This window comes from Myotis myotis, unplaced genomic scaffold, assembly GCF_014108235.1.
Source record: "Myotis myotis isolate mMyoMyo1 unplaced genomic scaffold, mMyoMyo1.p scaffold_m19_p_1, whole genome shotgun sequence".
Taxonomy (NCBI): domain Eukaryota; kingdom Metazoa; phylum Chordata; class Mammalia; order Chiroptera; family Vespertilionidae; genus Myotis; species Myotis myotis.
Window position 1 is genome coordinate 77,392,170 of NW_023416313.1, and position 16,338 is coordinate 77,408,507.

A 16,338-nucleotide genomic window follows, 5' to 3' on the forward strand; every position below is an offset into this window, starting at 1 on the left:
CGCCAGGTTTGGTTTAGAAAAGGAGCCATTTGTCTTCATTGGTTTCTGTCTTTACATTTCGTAGCTTTTATTTTAAGGTTCTTGCCAGGTGGGAGGTTTGGAGAGCCAATCTCATCCTTTAGCTATTTGACTCATGGGCCAGTACTTAATCTCTGTTTACACATCTGCCGTGGGCCTTATATAACAGTCCCAGCGTGCAGAGCTCCCACTGCTCTCAGAGGTCTGACTGCTGTTCAGGGAGTGGATATAGTTTCAGGTTGGATTATGGAAAACTAGTTAGCCTCTGTCTTCTGTGTGACCGCCTGTTGAGAAGACTAAGTTGAAAGGAGATCCACACTAGGGTTTCTGTCAGTACATCAAATACCTACCTGATAATTCCAGATCTGAAATGCATCAACTGTCAGTGCACAGAGGCTGCAGAGGATTGTTTGTCCTTTTACACACAAGGTTAGCTTTGGTTTCTGTTTTTCCATGGACATCTGTGGCCTGGGCAGGACAGTCAGTCATTACATATTTTAGTTTCTTTTGTTTGAATAAGGAGGATGGTAGTATTTTCAACATGCTTAAGAAATGGATGAAAATTACAGCATGAAGAGTTGTGAAATACTTGAAATAAAAATTTGGACCAATACATTATTTCTGTTTTTCTGATCTCTTCTTAATCTTTCTTTCTAGGCTAATGATGCTTATCTTCAGATGGCCATTGGAAATGCCCCTTGGCCCATTGGTGTCACTATGGTTGGTATCCATGCCAGAACGGGTAGGGAGAAGATTTTCTCCAAGCATGTTGCACATGTTTTAAATGATGAAACACAGCGGAAATATATTCAGGTAAGCAGTTTGGATAGAAAGGACATTTCTCTGGAGGTTAACATTCTCCAGTTCCAAGTATTTTGAGAGCAAAGGAATTATAGCAAATAGGATATAGCATGATGGGATTTAAGTTCATTTCTTATAAATACTTGTGATTAAGACATCTTCACTAAATAAAATAAAAACTTTTTAAGTTTCATATATGATGCAAGACAGGGCAAAGGGTTATGCTTTTAGTTACCTTAGCATTGAAATAAGACTATTGCAGTTTGCTTTAGAAGTTTAGTGATGAGCAGTTAATTTATACTATTTTGCAATCTTGTTATTTTTAAGGTAAGTTTAACATCTACGATAAAGAGTATGAATAGTACAAATTTGGCTTTAATGAACATAATTTTTAAGTAACATATAACAACAATACTTCTCTACACAAATAACTTTAACGTGTTTATAGTTTTATTTTCTTTGTTCAGTTGCTTAGGCTTTTATATATATAGATTAGCATTTAAAAAAATGATTTTAGGGTGTTTTTTTTTAATCCTTCCTCCTTAGATTCCAGATATGCTCTTCTGGTGCTGGGTTGTGAAGTTATAGCCACACTAGAGGCCTGGTGCACGGATTCATGCACTGGTGGGGTCCCCCGGCCTGGCCTGCAGGGATCGGGCCAAAACCAGCTCTCCAATATCCCCCAAGGGGTCCCAGATTGCGAGAGGGCAGTTCTCGGGTGACACACTCTGGATTTGGGTTCCCTCCTTTCTGGTTACGGGTGTGTCACCTGAGATCCACAGCTGCCAAGTCACCACAGCTGGGCAGCTCCTCCATTGAGCGTCTGCCCCCCAATGGTTATTGCGCATCATAGCTACTGGTTGGACAATCGCTTAGGCACATATACAGTGGGGCCTTGACTTACGAGTGTCCCGACTAACGAGTTTTTCGAGATATGAGCTGTCAGCTGATTTTTTTGCTTTGAGTTGCGAGCTAAAATTCGGGTTACGAGCCAGCTTCAGATACCCCACTGCTAGTTGGTGCAGTGAACATCACAGTGAACACCACAACATCAGCCCAGCATCACGTGTCTCACTCGTTCACTTTAAGATTTGACATACGAGTAATTTGAGTTACGAGCTCCATCACGGAACGAATTAAACTCAAAAGTCAAGGCTCCACTGTGTGTGTGTGTGTGTGTGTGTGTGTGTGTGTGTGTGTGTATTAGAGGCTTGGTGCATGATTTGTGACGGGTGGGGTCCCTCGGCCTGGCCATCCATCGGAGCCTGTTGGGGCCGTCTCCTGTTGGGGCCGTCTCACCCAGTCCAGGAGGAGGGACTAGGAGGTTGGTCGGCTGGGGGGTAGGGACTGCAGGAGGTTGGCCAGCCGCCCTGATCAGGGCCGACTGGGGCTGGCCTGCTGGGGGGGTAGGGCCCGTGGGAGGTTGGACAGCCGTGGGAGGTAGGCTGTGGGAGCACACTGACCACCAGGGGGCAGCCCCTGCATTGAGTGTCTGCCCTCTGGTCGTCAGTGCGCATCATAGCGACTAGTTGACTGGTCTTAATGGTCACTTAGGCTTAGATATATATAGATACTCTGCTTTCCCACGAGGTCATGAAGCTCTTAAGAACAGAAAATTAATTTGGGAGTAATACTAATTATCAGGTTATTCAGTATCTAACATAGGCCTGAAGTTGGGTGATTTTAATTTTTGTGAACCCAAACTGAGAAACCTTAAAATAATTTGTGCCAAAAATGGCACTGGATGTAATTAAAATTAAGTGCTGCTGTCCTTGGTAGATGTTATTTTTAATGACTAATCAATATTGCTGTAGATACATAGATTTCAGTAAGACATTTGACAAAGGTTCTCCTTGCAAATAAGAACACATGCAGGCTGGTAGATAAAATAGTTAATAGGATTCATTGCTGGTTGCAGAAGTCTTCCCAGAACTATTCTAATTTGTATGACTTAGAACTGGTGGATGAGAAAGTTAAGAGGAATAACTGAAAACGGAATGCCAACTAAGGGTTTTAAAAGATCACAGACTGAAGGATGAGTTTCAAGAGACCGAATGACTTTTTAGAATGACAGTTTTTGTCATCAGTGTAATTATTACTATAACGTTATAGACTAGGGAATAACTGACTTAATTGCAGAAGAGATAGAAAGCACTTGAAATTTGTGAGGTCATGGGAATTTGTGGTGTGTATTGTAGTTGTCTAAAAAGAACTGAAGGTCATGGTACCACAGATGCCAAAGGTATAGAACAAAGGCTGTGCAGTAGCATAATACTGAATTCTGTAGGATTGGCCAGATTACATTTGGAATGTTGTACTCAGTTTTTACACTATTAAAATGTTCTTATGGTATAGTATCTCATGCATACAAAAGAACACATGTATCATGTAAGTTAAAGTAAACAAAACATATCTAAAGGCCTTGCCCTGCTGGAGTGGCTCAGCTCAGTTGGTTGAGCATAGTCTGGTGCACCGAAAGGTCACCGGTTCGAATCCCATTCAGGAAACATACCTAGGGTGTGGGTTTGATCCCTGGTCAGGGTGTGTACAGAAGGCAACCAACTGATGTATCTCTCTCTGTTTCCCTCCTCTCCCCCTTCCTCTCTCCAAGCATGTCCTTGAGTCGGGATTTTAAAAAGAAAGGCCTAGGTTAAGAAATAGAGCATTTTGAAGTTCATGGATCTGTATTTTCCTTCTGCATCCCAGAATAGCCATTATTTTGAATTTATGTTTGCTTTTGCTTTTTTTATACATTTTTATTGATTATGGAGAGGGAGAGAGGAGAGATAGAAACATCAATGATAAGAATCATTGATTGGCTGCCTCCTGCACATTCCCTACTGGGAGTCAAGCCTGCAACCTGAGCATGTGTCCTGACCAGGAATGGAACCATGGCCTCCTGGTTCATAGATTGACACTTAACCACTGAGACACACCAGCCTGGTTTGCTTTGCTTTTTCAAAAATAATCCTGCCATGTTATATCTGTATTTCTAAGCAACATAATATTTTTTCTTGTTTTTGAGTTTTATTAAAATGCTACTATACTGTATGCAGCCTTTGCCACTTGCTGCTGTTAATTTTTTAAGTATTTTTTAAAATTGATTTCAGAGAAGAAGGGAGAGAGAGAGAAACATCAATGATGAGAGCCATTGATTGACTGCCTCTGGCATGCCCCACACTGGGGATTGAACCTGCAACCCAGGCATGTGCCCTTGACCAGAATCAAACCCGGGACCCTTTAGTCCACAGGCCAGTGCTCTATCAATTGAGCCAAACTGGCTAGGGTGCCACTTGCTATTTACATTCAACATGGTTTTAAGATTTATGCCTATCAGTTGTTTTCAACCAGAATTCCCCATCTGGACCACAGAACACAGATGATGACTTGATTTCCTATTTTCTTTTAAAATGTTTTTATTGATCTCAGAGAGAGAGGAAGGGAGAAGCATAGAGTGATAGAAACATCATTGATTGGCTGCCTCCTGCATGTCCCCTACTGGAGATTGAGCCTGAAACCCGGGCACGTGCCCTGACTGGGAATTAAACCAGCCATCTCTTGGTTCATGGGTTCATGCTCAACCACCAAGCCACAGCAGCTGGGCATGCCTATTATGTTTTTCAAAGATGGTACATATGTAGCACCCTTTAGATACACAGGAAAGGAGCTGTCTCATTATGTACATGGATGCTTTATGCTAGGCAGTGGGGCTTAATTCTCTACTGGAACCTGGTGGAGAAGGGCTGAGCTGTTTCATGTAGGTCTAGTTAATTCATTTCGACTGCTGTAAAATGTTCCATTTGTGAGCATACTTTTTCATATATTCTCCTATGATGGACATTTTGGTTATTTCCGGTTCTTTTGCTATTGTTATTGTGAACAATTCATCTATTACCATCTTGCACATATCTCTGGGTATACATGAATAAACATTTCTCTAATTATACATGTGAGTGGTATTGCTGGGGACTGCCATCTTTTATTTCATTTATAAATTATTTTGATTCTGTTTTTAAATATTTTAAAAATTGTTTTTGAAGAGAGGGGTATGGGAAGAGAGAAGGAGGCTGACAGTGATGTTTAGAGAAACATCAGTTGGTTGCCTCTCATACCCTGACTGGGGATCGAACACACAGTCTGGGTATATGCCCTGACTCGGGATCAAACCAGCAACCATTCAGTGCTTGGGATGACGCTCAACCAACAGAGCCACACTGCCACATTTTAATGGGGATATTGGTAATCAGGAGTGAGTACAGGACAATTAGAAAAGTTTCACTGTATCATAACCTTTATTTTCTTTATTTTCTTAGGGATTGAAGAGGTTAATGACGATTTGCCAGAAGCACTTTCCTACAGATCCATCAAAATGTGTGGAGTATAATGCACTGTGAGATCTGTGTATAACGAGAAGATAACAATAAGAAACTTAAGAGAGCATGATATGGACTTCTGCAGTTACCAATAGGAATGAAGGAAGAAGAAAACGAGTTTCTAGACTCTGGTTTCTACCTAGTGCAACTCGTGGCTTTTTAAGAACTGTCTTGGCTCTCATATCACATCTGACTGCATACTGATTTGTGTCTTGCTTTTATTTTAAATAGTTGAAAAGCTAAGTTCTAATAGACTCTTCCCCATAATTTAAATGTGTAAACAGTGGTCATAGAAGGAGGTTTAAAATGACTCTTTCCCTCTAGACCTGAAAGTTGCAGTTAGATTATTAAAAAGAAACATTTGAGGATGAACTTAAATGTTTCTGTAAAATGTGAATTTTACATTGTCTTTTGTCATATTTTTAGAAAATATTTTTATATATTTCAACAAAAATATGGAACCATTTAATGAAACTTATAGTCCTTAAATGTTTCTGAACTTTTGCCATCTTGCAATAGAACTTGAATGTAAATGTTATGACTGTTTACTCAAATGTTATTTTTCTTGCATTTCAAAGCTTGCTTTTATCTTCTAATGAATGTAAAGTTCATATTTGTCATCTCTTGGGACAGAGAGAATTAACAGGAAATAGAAATTTGAAAATCAAAGATATATTATACCCACAGAAGTTCAAACTAAACCACAGTGCATAGAGGTCAAGGTGGGAAAATGGACTGTCAAGCCAGCCAAGAATGGGGACATTTTGATGCTTCTGGTTCTTCTTAGAATAGGACTACCTGTAAGTTTCATCCTCATGAGACCTGTGGTAGGCTGCTATTCCTAGCTCCATCCCTCTCAGCAGCAGAGAAGGGTGCCATTATTCTCCTTACTGCCTGAGACAGTAGGTCCTGGGACTGATTTCAACAAATGGGAACTTCTGAATCTTGTAGTGTCATACCCAGATAATTGTGATGAATCACTGTGCCTAGGGAGTTGAGAGGGCTCAGCTAATAGAAGAAAGCTGGTTATAAAATGTTAGCAGACCAGGTGGAGAGGCGGTACCAGATAGTGGTTAAGAGTGGGGCTCTGTCCGAACTCAGAACTTCTAGCTTCAAGTTTTAGCTCTCCACCTGACTGAATGACTGTGAGTGAGTAACAATCTTTCTGAGTCTCAGTTTCCTTATGAGTAAGTAGTAGTTAATAACAGTAGCCCATGCCTCCTGGCATCATTGTTGTGTTATGAGTAAAAAAAAAAGAAGCTTGGTACTGCCTGACAAATAAGAGCTCACTCAACATTAGTCCTTATCATTAGGGTGAAGCCAAAGTAGCTGTCATGAACCCTGTGGTTACGGGCAGTGTGTGTTCACGTAATGTAACAGTGGTGGTGTTAGCAGCAACTATGGGAATAGAAACATCTCTTGCACATTTACTATATGCAGGCTCTGTGCTTACAAGGATAGAAGATGTGGGGGCTAGAGTCAGCTGAGTAGGTAAGTGGATATAGCTTCACAGCCACTGATTCTGGCCCCTCTGGGGAAGGCTTGAAAGCTGGTTTTGGCTACTTGTGTTCCAGGCCTGGGCTTATTGTTTCTGCTGGTTACTTGCGTGGATGGTGGCTGAAGCCTACTGTGCTAGATTGAATCAGGTTCCTCACCCCACAACCCACCCACTTCCCATTCTGGAAACTGTTTCTTAGACTTTCCTAAAATAAGACAATCTAGACCAGGGACTTTTCAACAATCTAGCCTCAGCACACTGGTGTGCTGCAAAAACTTTTAAAACATGCAATACCTGACTAGTTAGGGCACTGATCTCTTCTCTTAGATTGTCAAGTAAAAAAAGACAACAGTCAACACAACAATAGCTGTCCAGTGTGAAGAAATCAATACCTATTTTTTCGTCTGATCGACAAAACGTATTTTTGTGTGAGCTACAGAACTTTAGTAATTAGTTTATGTGTGCCCTAAGATGAAAAAGGTTAAAAATAGCTGATCTAGACTTTTGCTATGTAGTCATATTGTATAGGACTAGTTTATAAATATTGTTGACTAAATACTCCCACATTACTTTTTGTTTATTCACCAGGCCACACAAAGCATGGCAGTCAGTTAATTTCACGTCCCTTCCCTTTTGTTAGTTAATAGTCCACATAAAGAAGAAACCACATCACGTGACAGCAGTACCTTCTAAAATTGATCAGTGTGGACAGACAGTTGTAACATATTCCACAGGGCTGTGAATGTCAACCATTTTGAGCTTGGTTAGAGGCGGGCATGTTCGAACTTGTAGATCCCTCAAAGAAAAGTTTTCCATTTCCCTGAAACTAAAGATTTCAGATGATTACAAATATCATATATTAAAAGAAAGACCTCTTGCATTCTCTGAATCATGAAAATTATAGTTTAGCAGTTACTACATATTGTTCTTAGCGCTTTCTAAAACAATGAAGACATATCTTAAAATCAATCACAATCCTGAAATAACTTTATTCTTCCCTTCCTTCTTCCCCACCTCCTCAGAATCGCATCCAAAGTTGTGTCTTCTTAATTCAAATTTAGTTAAAACACTGATTTCCACTCAAAAGTCAATATACTACATTTCCCAGGAAGGAGTATTCTTGTCAACACTAAAGACAGCGATATTTTTCAGCATTGCAGGACAGAGCCTGCCTGCGGCAGTCTATAAGTCATGGCTGTGACTTCAATTTTTGGGGAAAATAAAGCTGAAGTCAGAGAGTTGACACAGAGAGAGAGAACCATCCACTTGTAGGAAGGAGGGGAGGTCCTGAGAGACCAGAGCTAGGAAGGAAGCCGTCACTAATAAGAGACGAAAGGGATCTGCTTTGGGCTCTGAACCCTCAGAATTGGAGGAGTAGGAAATAGGACTGATAGCAGTACATTTTTAAAGATGTTTTTATTGATTTCAAATGAGGAGGTCTGTCCATAGAGGGAAGGAGGAAGAAAGACAAGCAGCATAGAAGCCTCTATAAGAAAACTGCCAGTCAGGATAGGCTGGCTATAAATTATGTAAAGCAAGATTAAGCAAGGTATTCTAAAATAAACGGGAGGTCATTTAAAATTAAAAGACTACTACATCATGATAAATTTTTCAAAGTGAACATCTCCCAAGTGATTAGCACCCGAGAAAGGCAAGATAATGTTATTAGCACCCCAGAAATGCTTTCATACCTCTTTCTAGTCATAGCCATGTTTTCTTGTTAATCCTCACCCGAGAATATTCTTTCATTGATTTTTAGAGTGTGTGTGGCAGGGAGGGGGAGAGATGAGAGAGAAACATTGATGCGAGAGACACATCGACTGGCTGCCTCCCAACCAGGGCCAGGGATCGAACCTGCAACCTGAGACATGTGCCCTTGACCAGGAGGGAATCTGAAACCCTTCAGTCTGAAGACCAATGCTCTATCCACTGAGCCAAACCGGCGAGGGCATCATAGCCATGGTTTTGATTAAGCTCACAGCTTAATACACAGCACTTTAAAAAGGAACCATAAGTATGTATGTTATAGGGTAGTAAGTAGAGATACATACAAAGGGCTACTCTAAATCATTGTCAAATGGAACCTGGTACCCCAGTCCTATCAGTTCCCAGCTATCCTCCCCGCCCCTCCAAAACCCTAAGCAACACAGGATATTGACTCGGTGTCTCAGAGAGAGACGATGTCTGGGTATCTCCGATTACTCTGCTAGATGATATATGGCTGTTGTCATTTTTTTTTTTTTTTAATCTGACAATCTGAGGGAAAAGGTCAGTGCCCCTGACTCAATAGTCAGGTATCGCATATCTTAAAAATTCTTGTGGCACATCGGTTGAAAATCACTGACCTAGAGCGGTGAGAGGAGAAAAAGTTCAGGGAAGCACTTTGGTGGAGGTGGCATTTGAGCCTCGCAGGCAGATCTGTGCGGATCTGATAAGGGGGAGAAGGGCCTGCAGTCCTGATGGAGCAGCATGTCTGGGAAACAGCAAGCATTCTGGTGTAGCTGGCAGTCAGTGCATAGAGAGATCTAGTGATACAGCTAGAAATACAGGTGAAGTCCAAATTCAGGTTTAATAACATGGTTTCAAAAAGCTATTGCATAGTATGGAAGGATGGAATAGAGTTAAAATGACCAACTATCTCTTTAAGAATATTTCCAAACTTCTCACATGGTATAGAAGTCTCTTCACATTTGAGCACCCGAATTCCCTCCACTATTTACTTTGCTTGGAATGCTTATACATACTCTCTTTTTTCCACTAGCTAACTAGTTTTTATGCATCCTTTCATACTTGGCTCAAATGAAAGCATTTGTCACTTCATCAGAATTGAATTCCTTCACTTTCCTAATTACCAAACCAAGACCAGTTCCCTGTGGGGTTCTTCCCATAACATCTTGTCTACACCAACACCTATCACACTATATACACTATATTAATTACTAACTTCTGTTTTTTACCACTTAGATATGAGCTCCTTGAGATTCATCTCTGTACCTTTGCATCTAAGATGGGATAAATGTTCAGTGCAAGTTTATCAAATATAATAAAGGAGGAGGCTATTTTAATAATCTAAAATAAAAATTTTAGATTATTATTTCCCACATGAAAGTGGGAAATAAAAAGTTTAGGGCAGATACCAAAGCTCATGTGTTTTACTCATAGGAGAAACCTTCAGGACCCCACCCTAAATCTATTCTTATTTTAAGAATAATTTTAATAAACATGATCATCAGATTTTATAACCTATAAAAATATAGTTTCTAATAAAGAACCTGAATCATTAAGAAAAGGTTAAATTACAGTTGAGCATACTTCAGCTTAACAAGATATAGACATGTACTATTTCCAAAGTGTTTTCATCCAAATAAACATGAGGCTTTTTTTTTTTTTGCACACATCAGTTTACTGACATTGTGATAGACTGTAACAAAACAGAACTTCATACACTGTGAGGGTGTAATTTGACACAACTTTTATGGATATTATTTATCACCAGCTCTAGAAATTTAAAAGGGGGGATATTCTTTGGCCCAGTAAATCTACTTATAAAAAGTTACCTTGCAGATACACAGGGTGTCCCCCAAAAATGTATACACACTTCGAATAATTATAAAGGCAATGTTTATTAAAATACATTTCATTTTCCAATACTTCATTGAAGAGACTGTCTTTATTGTATGCTCTTGCCTCCTTTTTCAAATATTGAGCATAATGGCTTGGGGTGATTTCTGGGGTCTCTGTTATGTTCTACTGATCTATATTCCTGTTCTTGTGCTAATACCAACCTGTTTTGATTACAATGGCTTTGTAGTATAATTCGATATCATCCCTCCTACTTTATACTTCTTTCTCAAGGTTGCTGAGGCTATTTGGGGTCTTTTTTGGTTCCATATATATTTTTGAAGTATTTGTTGTTGAAATATGCCATTGGTATTTTAATAGGGTTTGATTTGAATCTATAGATTGCTTTGGGTAGTATGGACATTTTGATTGTTAATTCCATGAGCATGGTATATTCTTACATTTGTTTGTATCTTCCTCTATTTATTTCAATGTCCTGTAGTTTTCTGAATACAGGTCATATACCTCCTTGGTTAAGTTTATTTCAAGGTATCTTATTTTTGTTGTTGCAATGGTAAATGGGATTTTTTTAGTTTTTCTTTTTTTTATTTGATTTCAGAGAGGAAGGGAGAGGGAGAGAGAGATAGAAACATTAATGATGAGAGAGAATCATTGATCAGCTGCCTCCTTCACCTCCCACACTGGGAATCAAGCCCACAACCTGGGCATGTGCTCTGGTCGGGAATGGAATCGTGACCTCCTGGTTCAGAGGTCGATGCTCAACCACTGAGCCACTCTGGCTGGGCTTAGTTCCTCTTTCTAAGAGTCCATTATTGTGTATAAAAATGCCACTGATTTCTGGATTTTAATTTTGCATCCTGCTGCTTTGCCAAACTCATTACTAATAAGCCTACTAGGTTTTTTTGGTGGAGTTTTTAGGGTTCTCTATGTATGATACCATGTTATCTGCAAATAATGCCATAAATGGTGTTGGGAAAACTGGACAGGTACATGCAAACAAATGATACTAGACCACCAACTTACACCAAACACTAGAATCAACCCCAAATTAAAAGACTTAAATGTAAGTCGTGAAACCATAAAAATCCAAGAAGAAACCATAGGTAGCAAAATATCAGACATCTCTCATAGCAGTATGTTTGCTGATACATCTCCTAGGGCAGGGGTCCTCAAACTACGGCCCGCAGGCCACATGCAAATACAAATATTGTATTTGTTCCCGTTTTGTTTTTTTACTCCAAAATAAGATATGTGCAGTGTGCATAGGAATTTGTTCATAGTTTTTTTTTTTAAACTCTAGTCCGGCCCTCCAACGGTCTGAGGGACAGTGAACTGGCCCCCAGTTTAAAAAGTTTGAGGAACCCTGTCCTAGGGCAAAGGAGAAAATAAACAAATGGGACTACATCAAAATAAAAAGCTTCTGCACAGCAAAAGAAACCATCAGCAAAATAACAAGCCCACTGCAGGGGAGAACATATTTGCCAAGGATACATCTGATAAGTTAATTTCCAAAATATACACTAGTAAAGAACTCATACAACTTAACAAAAGGAAGACAAACCATTCAATTAACAAATGAGCAAAGGACCTAAATAGACACTTCTCCAAGGAGGACATACAGATGGCCCTGTACATAAAAAATGCTCAAAGTCACTAATCATCAGAGAGATGCAAATTAAAACGATAATGAGGTATCCACTCACACTTGTCAGAATGGCTACCATTAACAAAACAACAGACAACAAGTGCTGGAGAAGATGAAGAGAAAAGGGAACCCTAATAGAATCTTAGTACATTGCTGGTGGGAATGCAGAGTGGTGCAGCCGCCATGGAAAAAGATTTTGGAGTTTCCTCAAAAAAGTAAAAAATGGAACTGCTGTTTGACTCAGTGATCCAAATTCTGGGAATATATCCTAAGAATCCTAAAACACCAAACCGAAAAAATATATGTTCATAGCACTGTTTACAATAGCTACGATCTGGAAACAGCCCAAGTGCCCATCAGAATGGATAAAAAAGATGTAGTACATTTACACAATGGAATACTATGCAGCTGTAAAAAAGAAGGATCTCCTACTTTTTAAGACAGCAAAGAGGGACTGAGAGAGTATTATGCTAAGTGAAATAAGCCAGTCAGAGAAAAACAAATATCACATGACCTCATTATGCAGAATCTAGTGAATCAAATAAACTGAACAAAATAGATCCAGAGACATAGAAGCATGGAACAGAATGATGAATCTCCAAGGGAAGGAGGGACAGGAAGAGATTTCCCAAAGAACTTACATGCATATATGCATAACCCATGGACACCGACAATGGTGTAGTGAAGGCCCAGGGGAGACGGGGTGGGGTAAATGGAAAAATAAGGGGACACCTGTAATACTTTCAACAATAAAGATACATTTAAAAATAAAACACAAAAGAATACATTTTTCAAAATTGAATATAATCTTCAGACACTGTAATTGTTTGTCAACACCTTTCAAACTGATGTCCGTTCTGGTCCAGGCACTGCTAACACAAAGCAATGGAATCACAAACGTCTAGAAACATTTCATTTGGTATTTGAGTGCATTCTTGTTCAATGGCTACTCTCAATTCTGAGACTATTGCCAGTTTTGTAACATAGACTTTCTCTCTTAAGTATCCCCATAAAAGTTGAGAGGTGTGAGGTCTGGTAAACGAGGAGGGTATTCTGCAAAACCCCTTCGTCCAATCCACCTGTTTGGCAAGATCTCATCAAGGTAGGATCTTACACCACAATGGTAGTGTGGGGGTGCCACATCTTGCTGAAAATAAACTCAACTGCAAAGACCTCTCTAATGCTTGACATGAAAAATTGTTGCTGTAAGTTCAAGTAAGCGGGACCAGTCACAATAGCATCAAAAAATAATGTCCAATTAATCCTCTTGATGATAAACCACACCACACTGTAACTCCTGGTAAATTCACATGATGTTTTGTGGGGAAGCACAGGACTTGGTTGGAATGTTTGTAAGGATTTTTTGAAAGGTCAGGGGCCTCTGCAGCCTCTATTTAGACTTTTCCAAACAAGTCTGATTTCCTGGGGTGTTTTGCTAGAATCTTTGTTTACCCTTTAAAGACCTGACCTTGTAGAAGCATATACTTTCTCAAGGATACTTGCCCTGCTGATTGTATCTAGAGGTTAATTTGAGTTCAAGCTTTTATGACAATAAAAAGCCAACAAAGCAGGTGAACAGGACTGCTTTTACTACTGAAGTAAGAGTCCCTTAGCCCTCTCTTTCACAGAAACGTGTGTTGGAGTAATCTGTTCATCCATCGCTCAGGGGCAGCTGGTGGTCAGCCCCGGCAGCTGGTGCCCCCCGCCCCATGTGAGGAGGCCAGGAATGCAACGAAACACAGTGGAACCCTCGGAAACGAAGAGGAAGAAAACGAAAGTAACTGTGCGGTAAGTCATTGGAGCCTGCCTGGGATTTCCAAGTTTGAGGAGATTCTTTCTCAGCTAAGATTTCATAATGGGACAACAGTTGTCCACAAAACAGCAGCAATACATGACAGTGCTGAAACAGGTATTAAACGCAGATGGTGCCTCTGTTGCAGAGGAACAACTAAAAAACTTTTTCTTGACCTAAAATTGTCTTTAAATCATTTCAATAGGCTCTAAAATGCCTCAAATGTTTATTTTCTCTCATAAAAAAATTTATACTTAAAATATATAAAAACTGTCAAATAAAAAAATATAATTATATTCTATTTATATATACATATTAAATAAAATCTAATATGCTTTCATTTATAACTAATTGTTATAAATTATAATATTCTGGAGTATTGTGTTTTACAAAAAAACCAAAATTCCATATTATATAATTATTCTATAAAATTTCTAAATTTACAAAAACACTAGCAAAAAATAAACAAATTTTATTATAAAACTAAAAAATTATATTGTTTTTATAACTTTTATTAAAAATGTTACTAATTCTTGCCCTAACCGGTTAGGCTCAGTGGATAGAGCGCCGGCCTGCAGACTGAAGGGTCCCAGGTTCGATTCCTGTCAAGGGCATGTACACTGGTTGCGGGCACGTCCCCAGTAGGGGGTGTGCAGGAGGTAGCTGATTGATGTTTCTCTCTCATCGATGTTTCTAACTCTCTATCCTTCTCCCTTCCTCTCTGTAAAAAATCAATAAATATATTTTTAAAAAAATGTTACTGATTTTTAAACTTTTTGTTTTTCAAATATAAAAAAGCATTTTTAAAGCAATTTAATAAATTAAATATTTCTCTCAGCAGGCAATCTGGCCTGCGGTAATCTAACTAATGCTACTATGCCTCCCATCCCTCCATGTAAACAAAATAAGCAGTAAAATTCCTCTGCTGAGGCATTCCATTAAAAAGTTTATCAAAAAAATCATGCCCATTTAACAGTCCTAGGGGACCAACAAGTTATAAATTAAAATCGACATAGCCATTTACAAGCCAACCACATTAACATTCTGATACACCATGCGTCTAATGCTAGTTACATTGGTTATACAAACATACCTAAGGTTTAAACCAGGGGTGGGCAAACTTTTTGACTCGAGGGCCACAATGGGTTCTTAAACTGGACCGGAGGGCCGGAACAAAAGCATGGATGGAGTGTTTGTGTGAACTAATATAAATTCAAAGTAAACATCATTACATAAAAGGGTACGGTCTTTTTTTTCAATAGTTTTATTCATTTCAAACGGGCCGGATCCGGCCCACGGGCTGTAGTTTGCCCACAGCTGGTTTAAACTAAAATAAATAAATAAATAAATAAATCCCCCACGACCGCAAGTACTAGGCTTGTCAATTCAAAAAACTTTATAAAAATTAGGCCATATTTTCAGTCCTTTAAAATTGTGGCACAATTTCTACCAAAACTGCTATAGCCACTATAACTTTTACTAATAATCTTACTGACAATAGCCTGATTTACACCACTCACCCCTATGTCTTTGCTATGGGCCCTAATCTACTAATAAGCCATAATTCATCTTTTCTGATACAGATTTTTTAAAAAGCTTATTTTACGTCCTGTATTACCACCCAAAATATTATTTCATTAAACATCAGCACTATTATGGTACTTAAAAAACAAACACAAATCCTAATATCTGTTAATCTCACCAAAAAATGGCAAGGCTCATCAGCTATCAAAGTGTTAAAAAAAGCATTAAGCCAATTATGGCCCAAAAGATTTTTGGGAATACTCACTGTAGCCATTATCTTGGTGGTTGTTATTCTTACTACTGCCAGCATCGCTGTGGCAGCCCTTTCTAAATCTTTGCAAACGGCCACATTTATAGACAATATGGCCTATAATATAACTAAAAATTTCACTATACAACAGCATGTAAATAAAATATTAGCTAAACTACAAGCAATAAAGGCAGCCATTAAATATCTAAAAGAAAACACCACAAACACTATAGCATACAGGTCAGTGCTTAATTGCAATTAAAAACATAAGCACATATATATCACCCCTTTAAAATAAAACAATAGTCACCATCATTAAATTAATATTAAAAAAATCTATAAAGTCTTTCATAATAACCTTACTAAAAAAAAAATATTACAAAGGCAAATCAAAAAATCCTTACTTGCTATCAATAAACATAAAAAACAGACTACTGCTTAAAATACAATAAAAAACATTTAAAATAAATAAACCACATGGTTCCTAAAATCAACACCTAATCGAACTAACCATTGCTGTCATTGTAATTCTCTCTGTTTTTCTTATAAGCTACAAAATCAAAACCTGAGCAATAAATGTGCTTTGCAAACCCCAACCTTCCAAAGCAGAAAGTTCACCATCTCCATCTGTCTTCTGCAGCCAGCAAAACACAAGAGAGGTGGGAAGCACAGGACTTGGGTGGAATGTCTGAGGATTCTCTAAAACAGTGGTTCTCAACCTTCCTAATGCCTCGACCCTTTAATACAGTTCCTCATGTTGTGACCCCCAATTTCATTGTTACAAATTGCACATAATTAAAGCATAGTGATTAATCACAAAAACAATATGTGATTATATATGTGTTTTCCGATGGT

General features: G+C 38.8%; 1 protein-coding gene and 1 long non-coding RNA gene across 7 annotated transcripts in view; both read left to right on the top strand.

The window, feature by feature from the left end:
* The window catches only part of PRPF18 (pre-mRNA processing factor 18), a 44,724-nt gene extending 34,384 nt beyond the window's left edge, over positions 1 to 10,340 (top strand). For all 6 annotated transcript variants that reach the window (XM_036341851.1, XM_036341885.1, XM_036341863.1 and 3 more), the window contains 2 exons: positions 676 to 831; positions 5,133 to 10,340. In XM_036341851.1, coding sequence (XP_036197744.1) covers positions 676 to 831; positions 5,133 to 5,213 — 237 coding nt within the window. In that variant the 3' untranslated portion in view covers positions 5,214 to 10,340. The remainder of the gene's footprint in view (positions 1 to 675; positions 832 to 5,132) is intronic.
* Positions 10,341 to 12,109: 1,769 nt separating this feature from the next.
* The window catches only part of LOC118672299, a 35,672-nt gene continuing 31,443 nt past the window's right edge, over positions 12,110 to 16,338 (top strand). The window contains exon 1 of the long non-coding RNA XR_004973032.1: positions 12,110 to 13,705. This is a non-coding gene — a long non-coding RNA (uncharacterized LOC118672299). The remainder of the gene's footprint in view (positions 13,706 to 16,338) is intronic.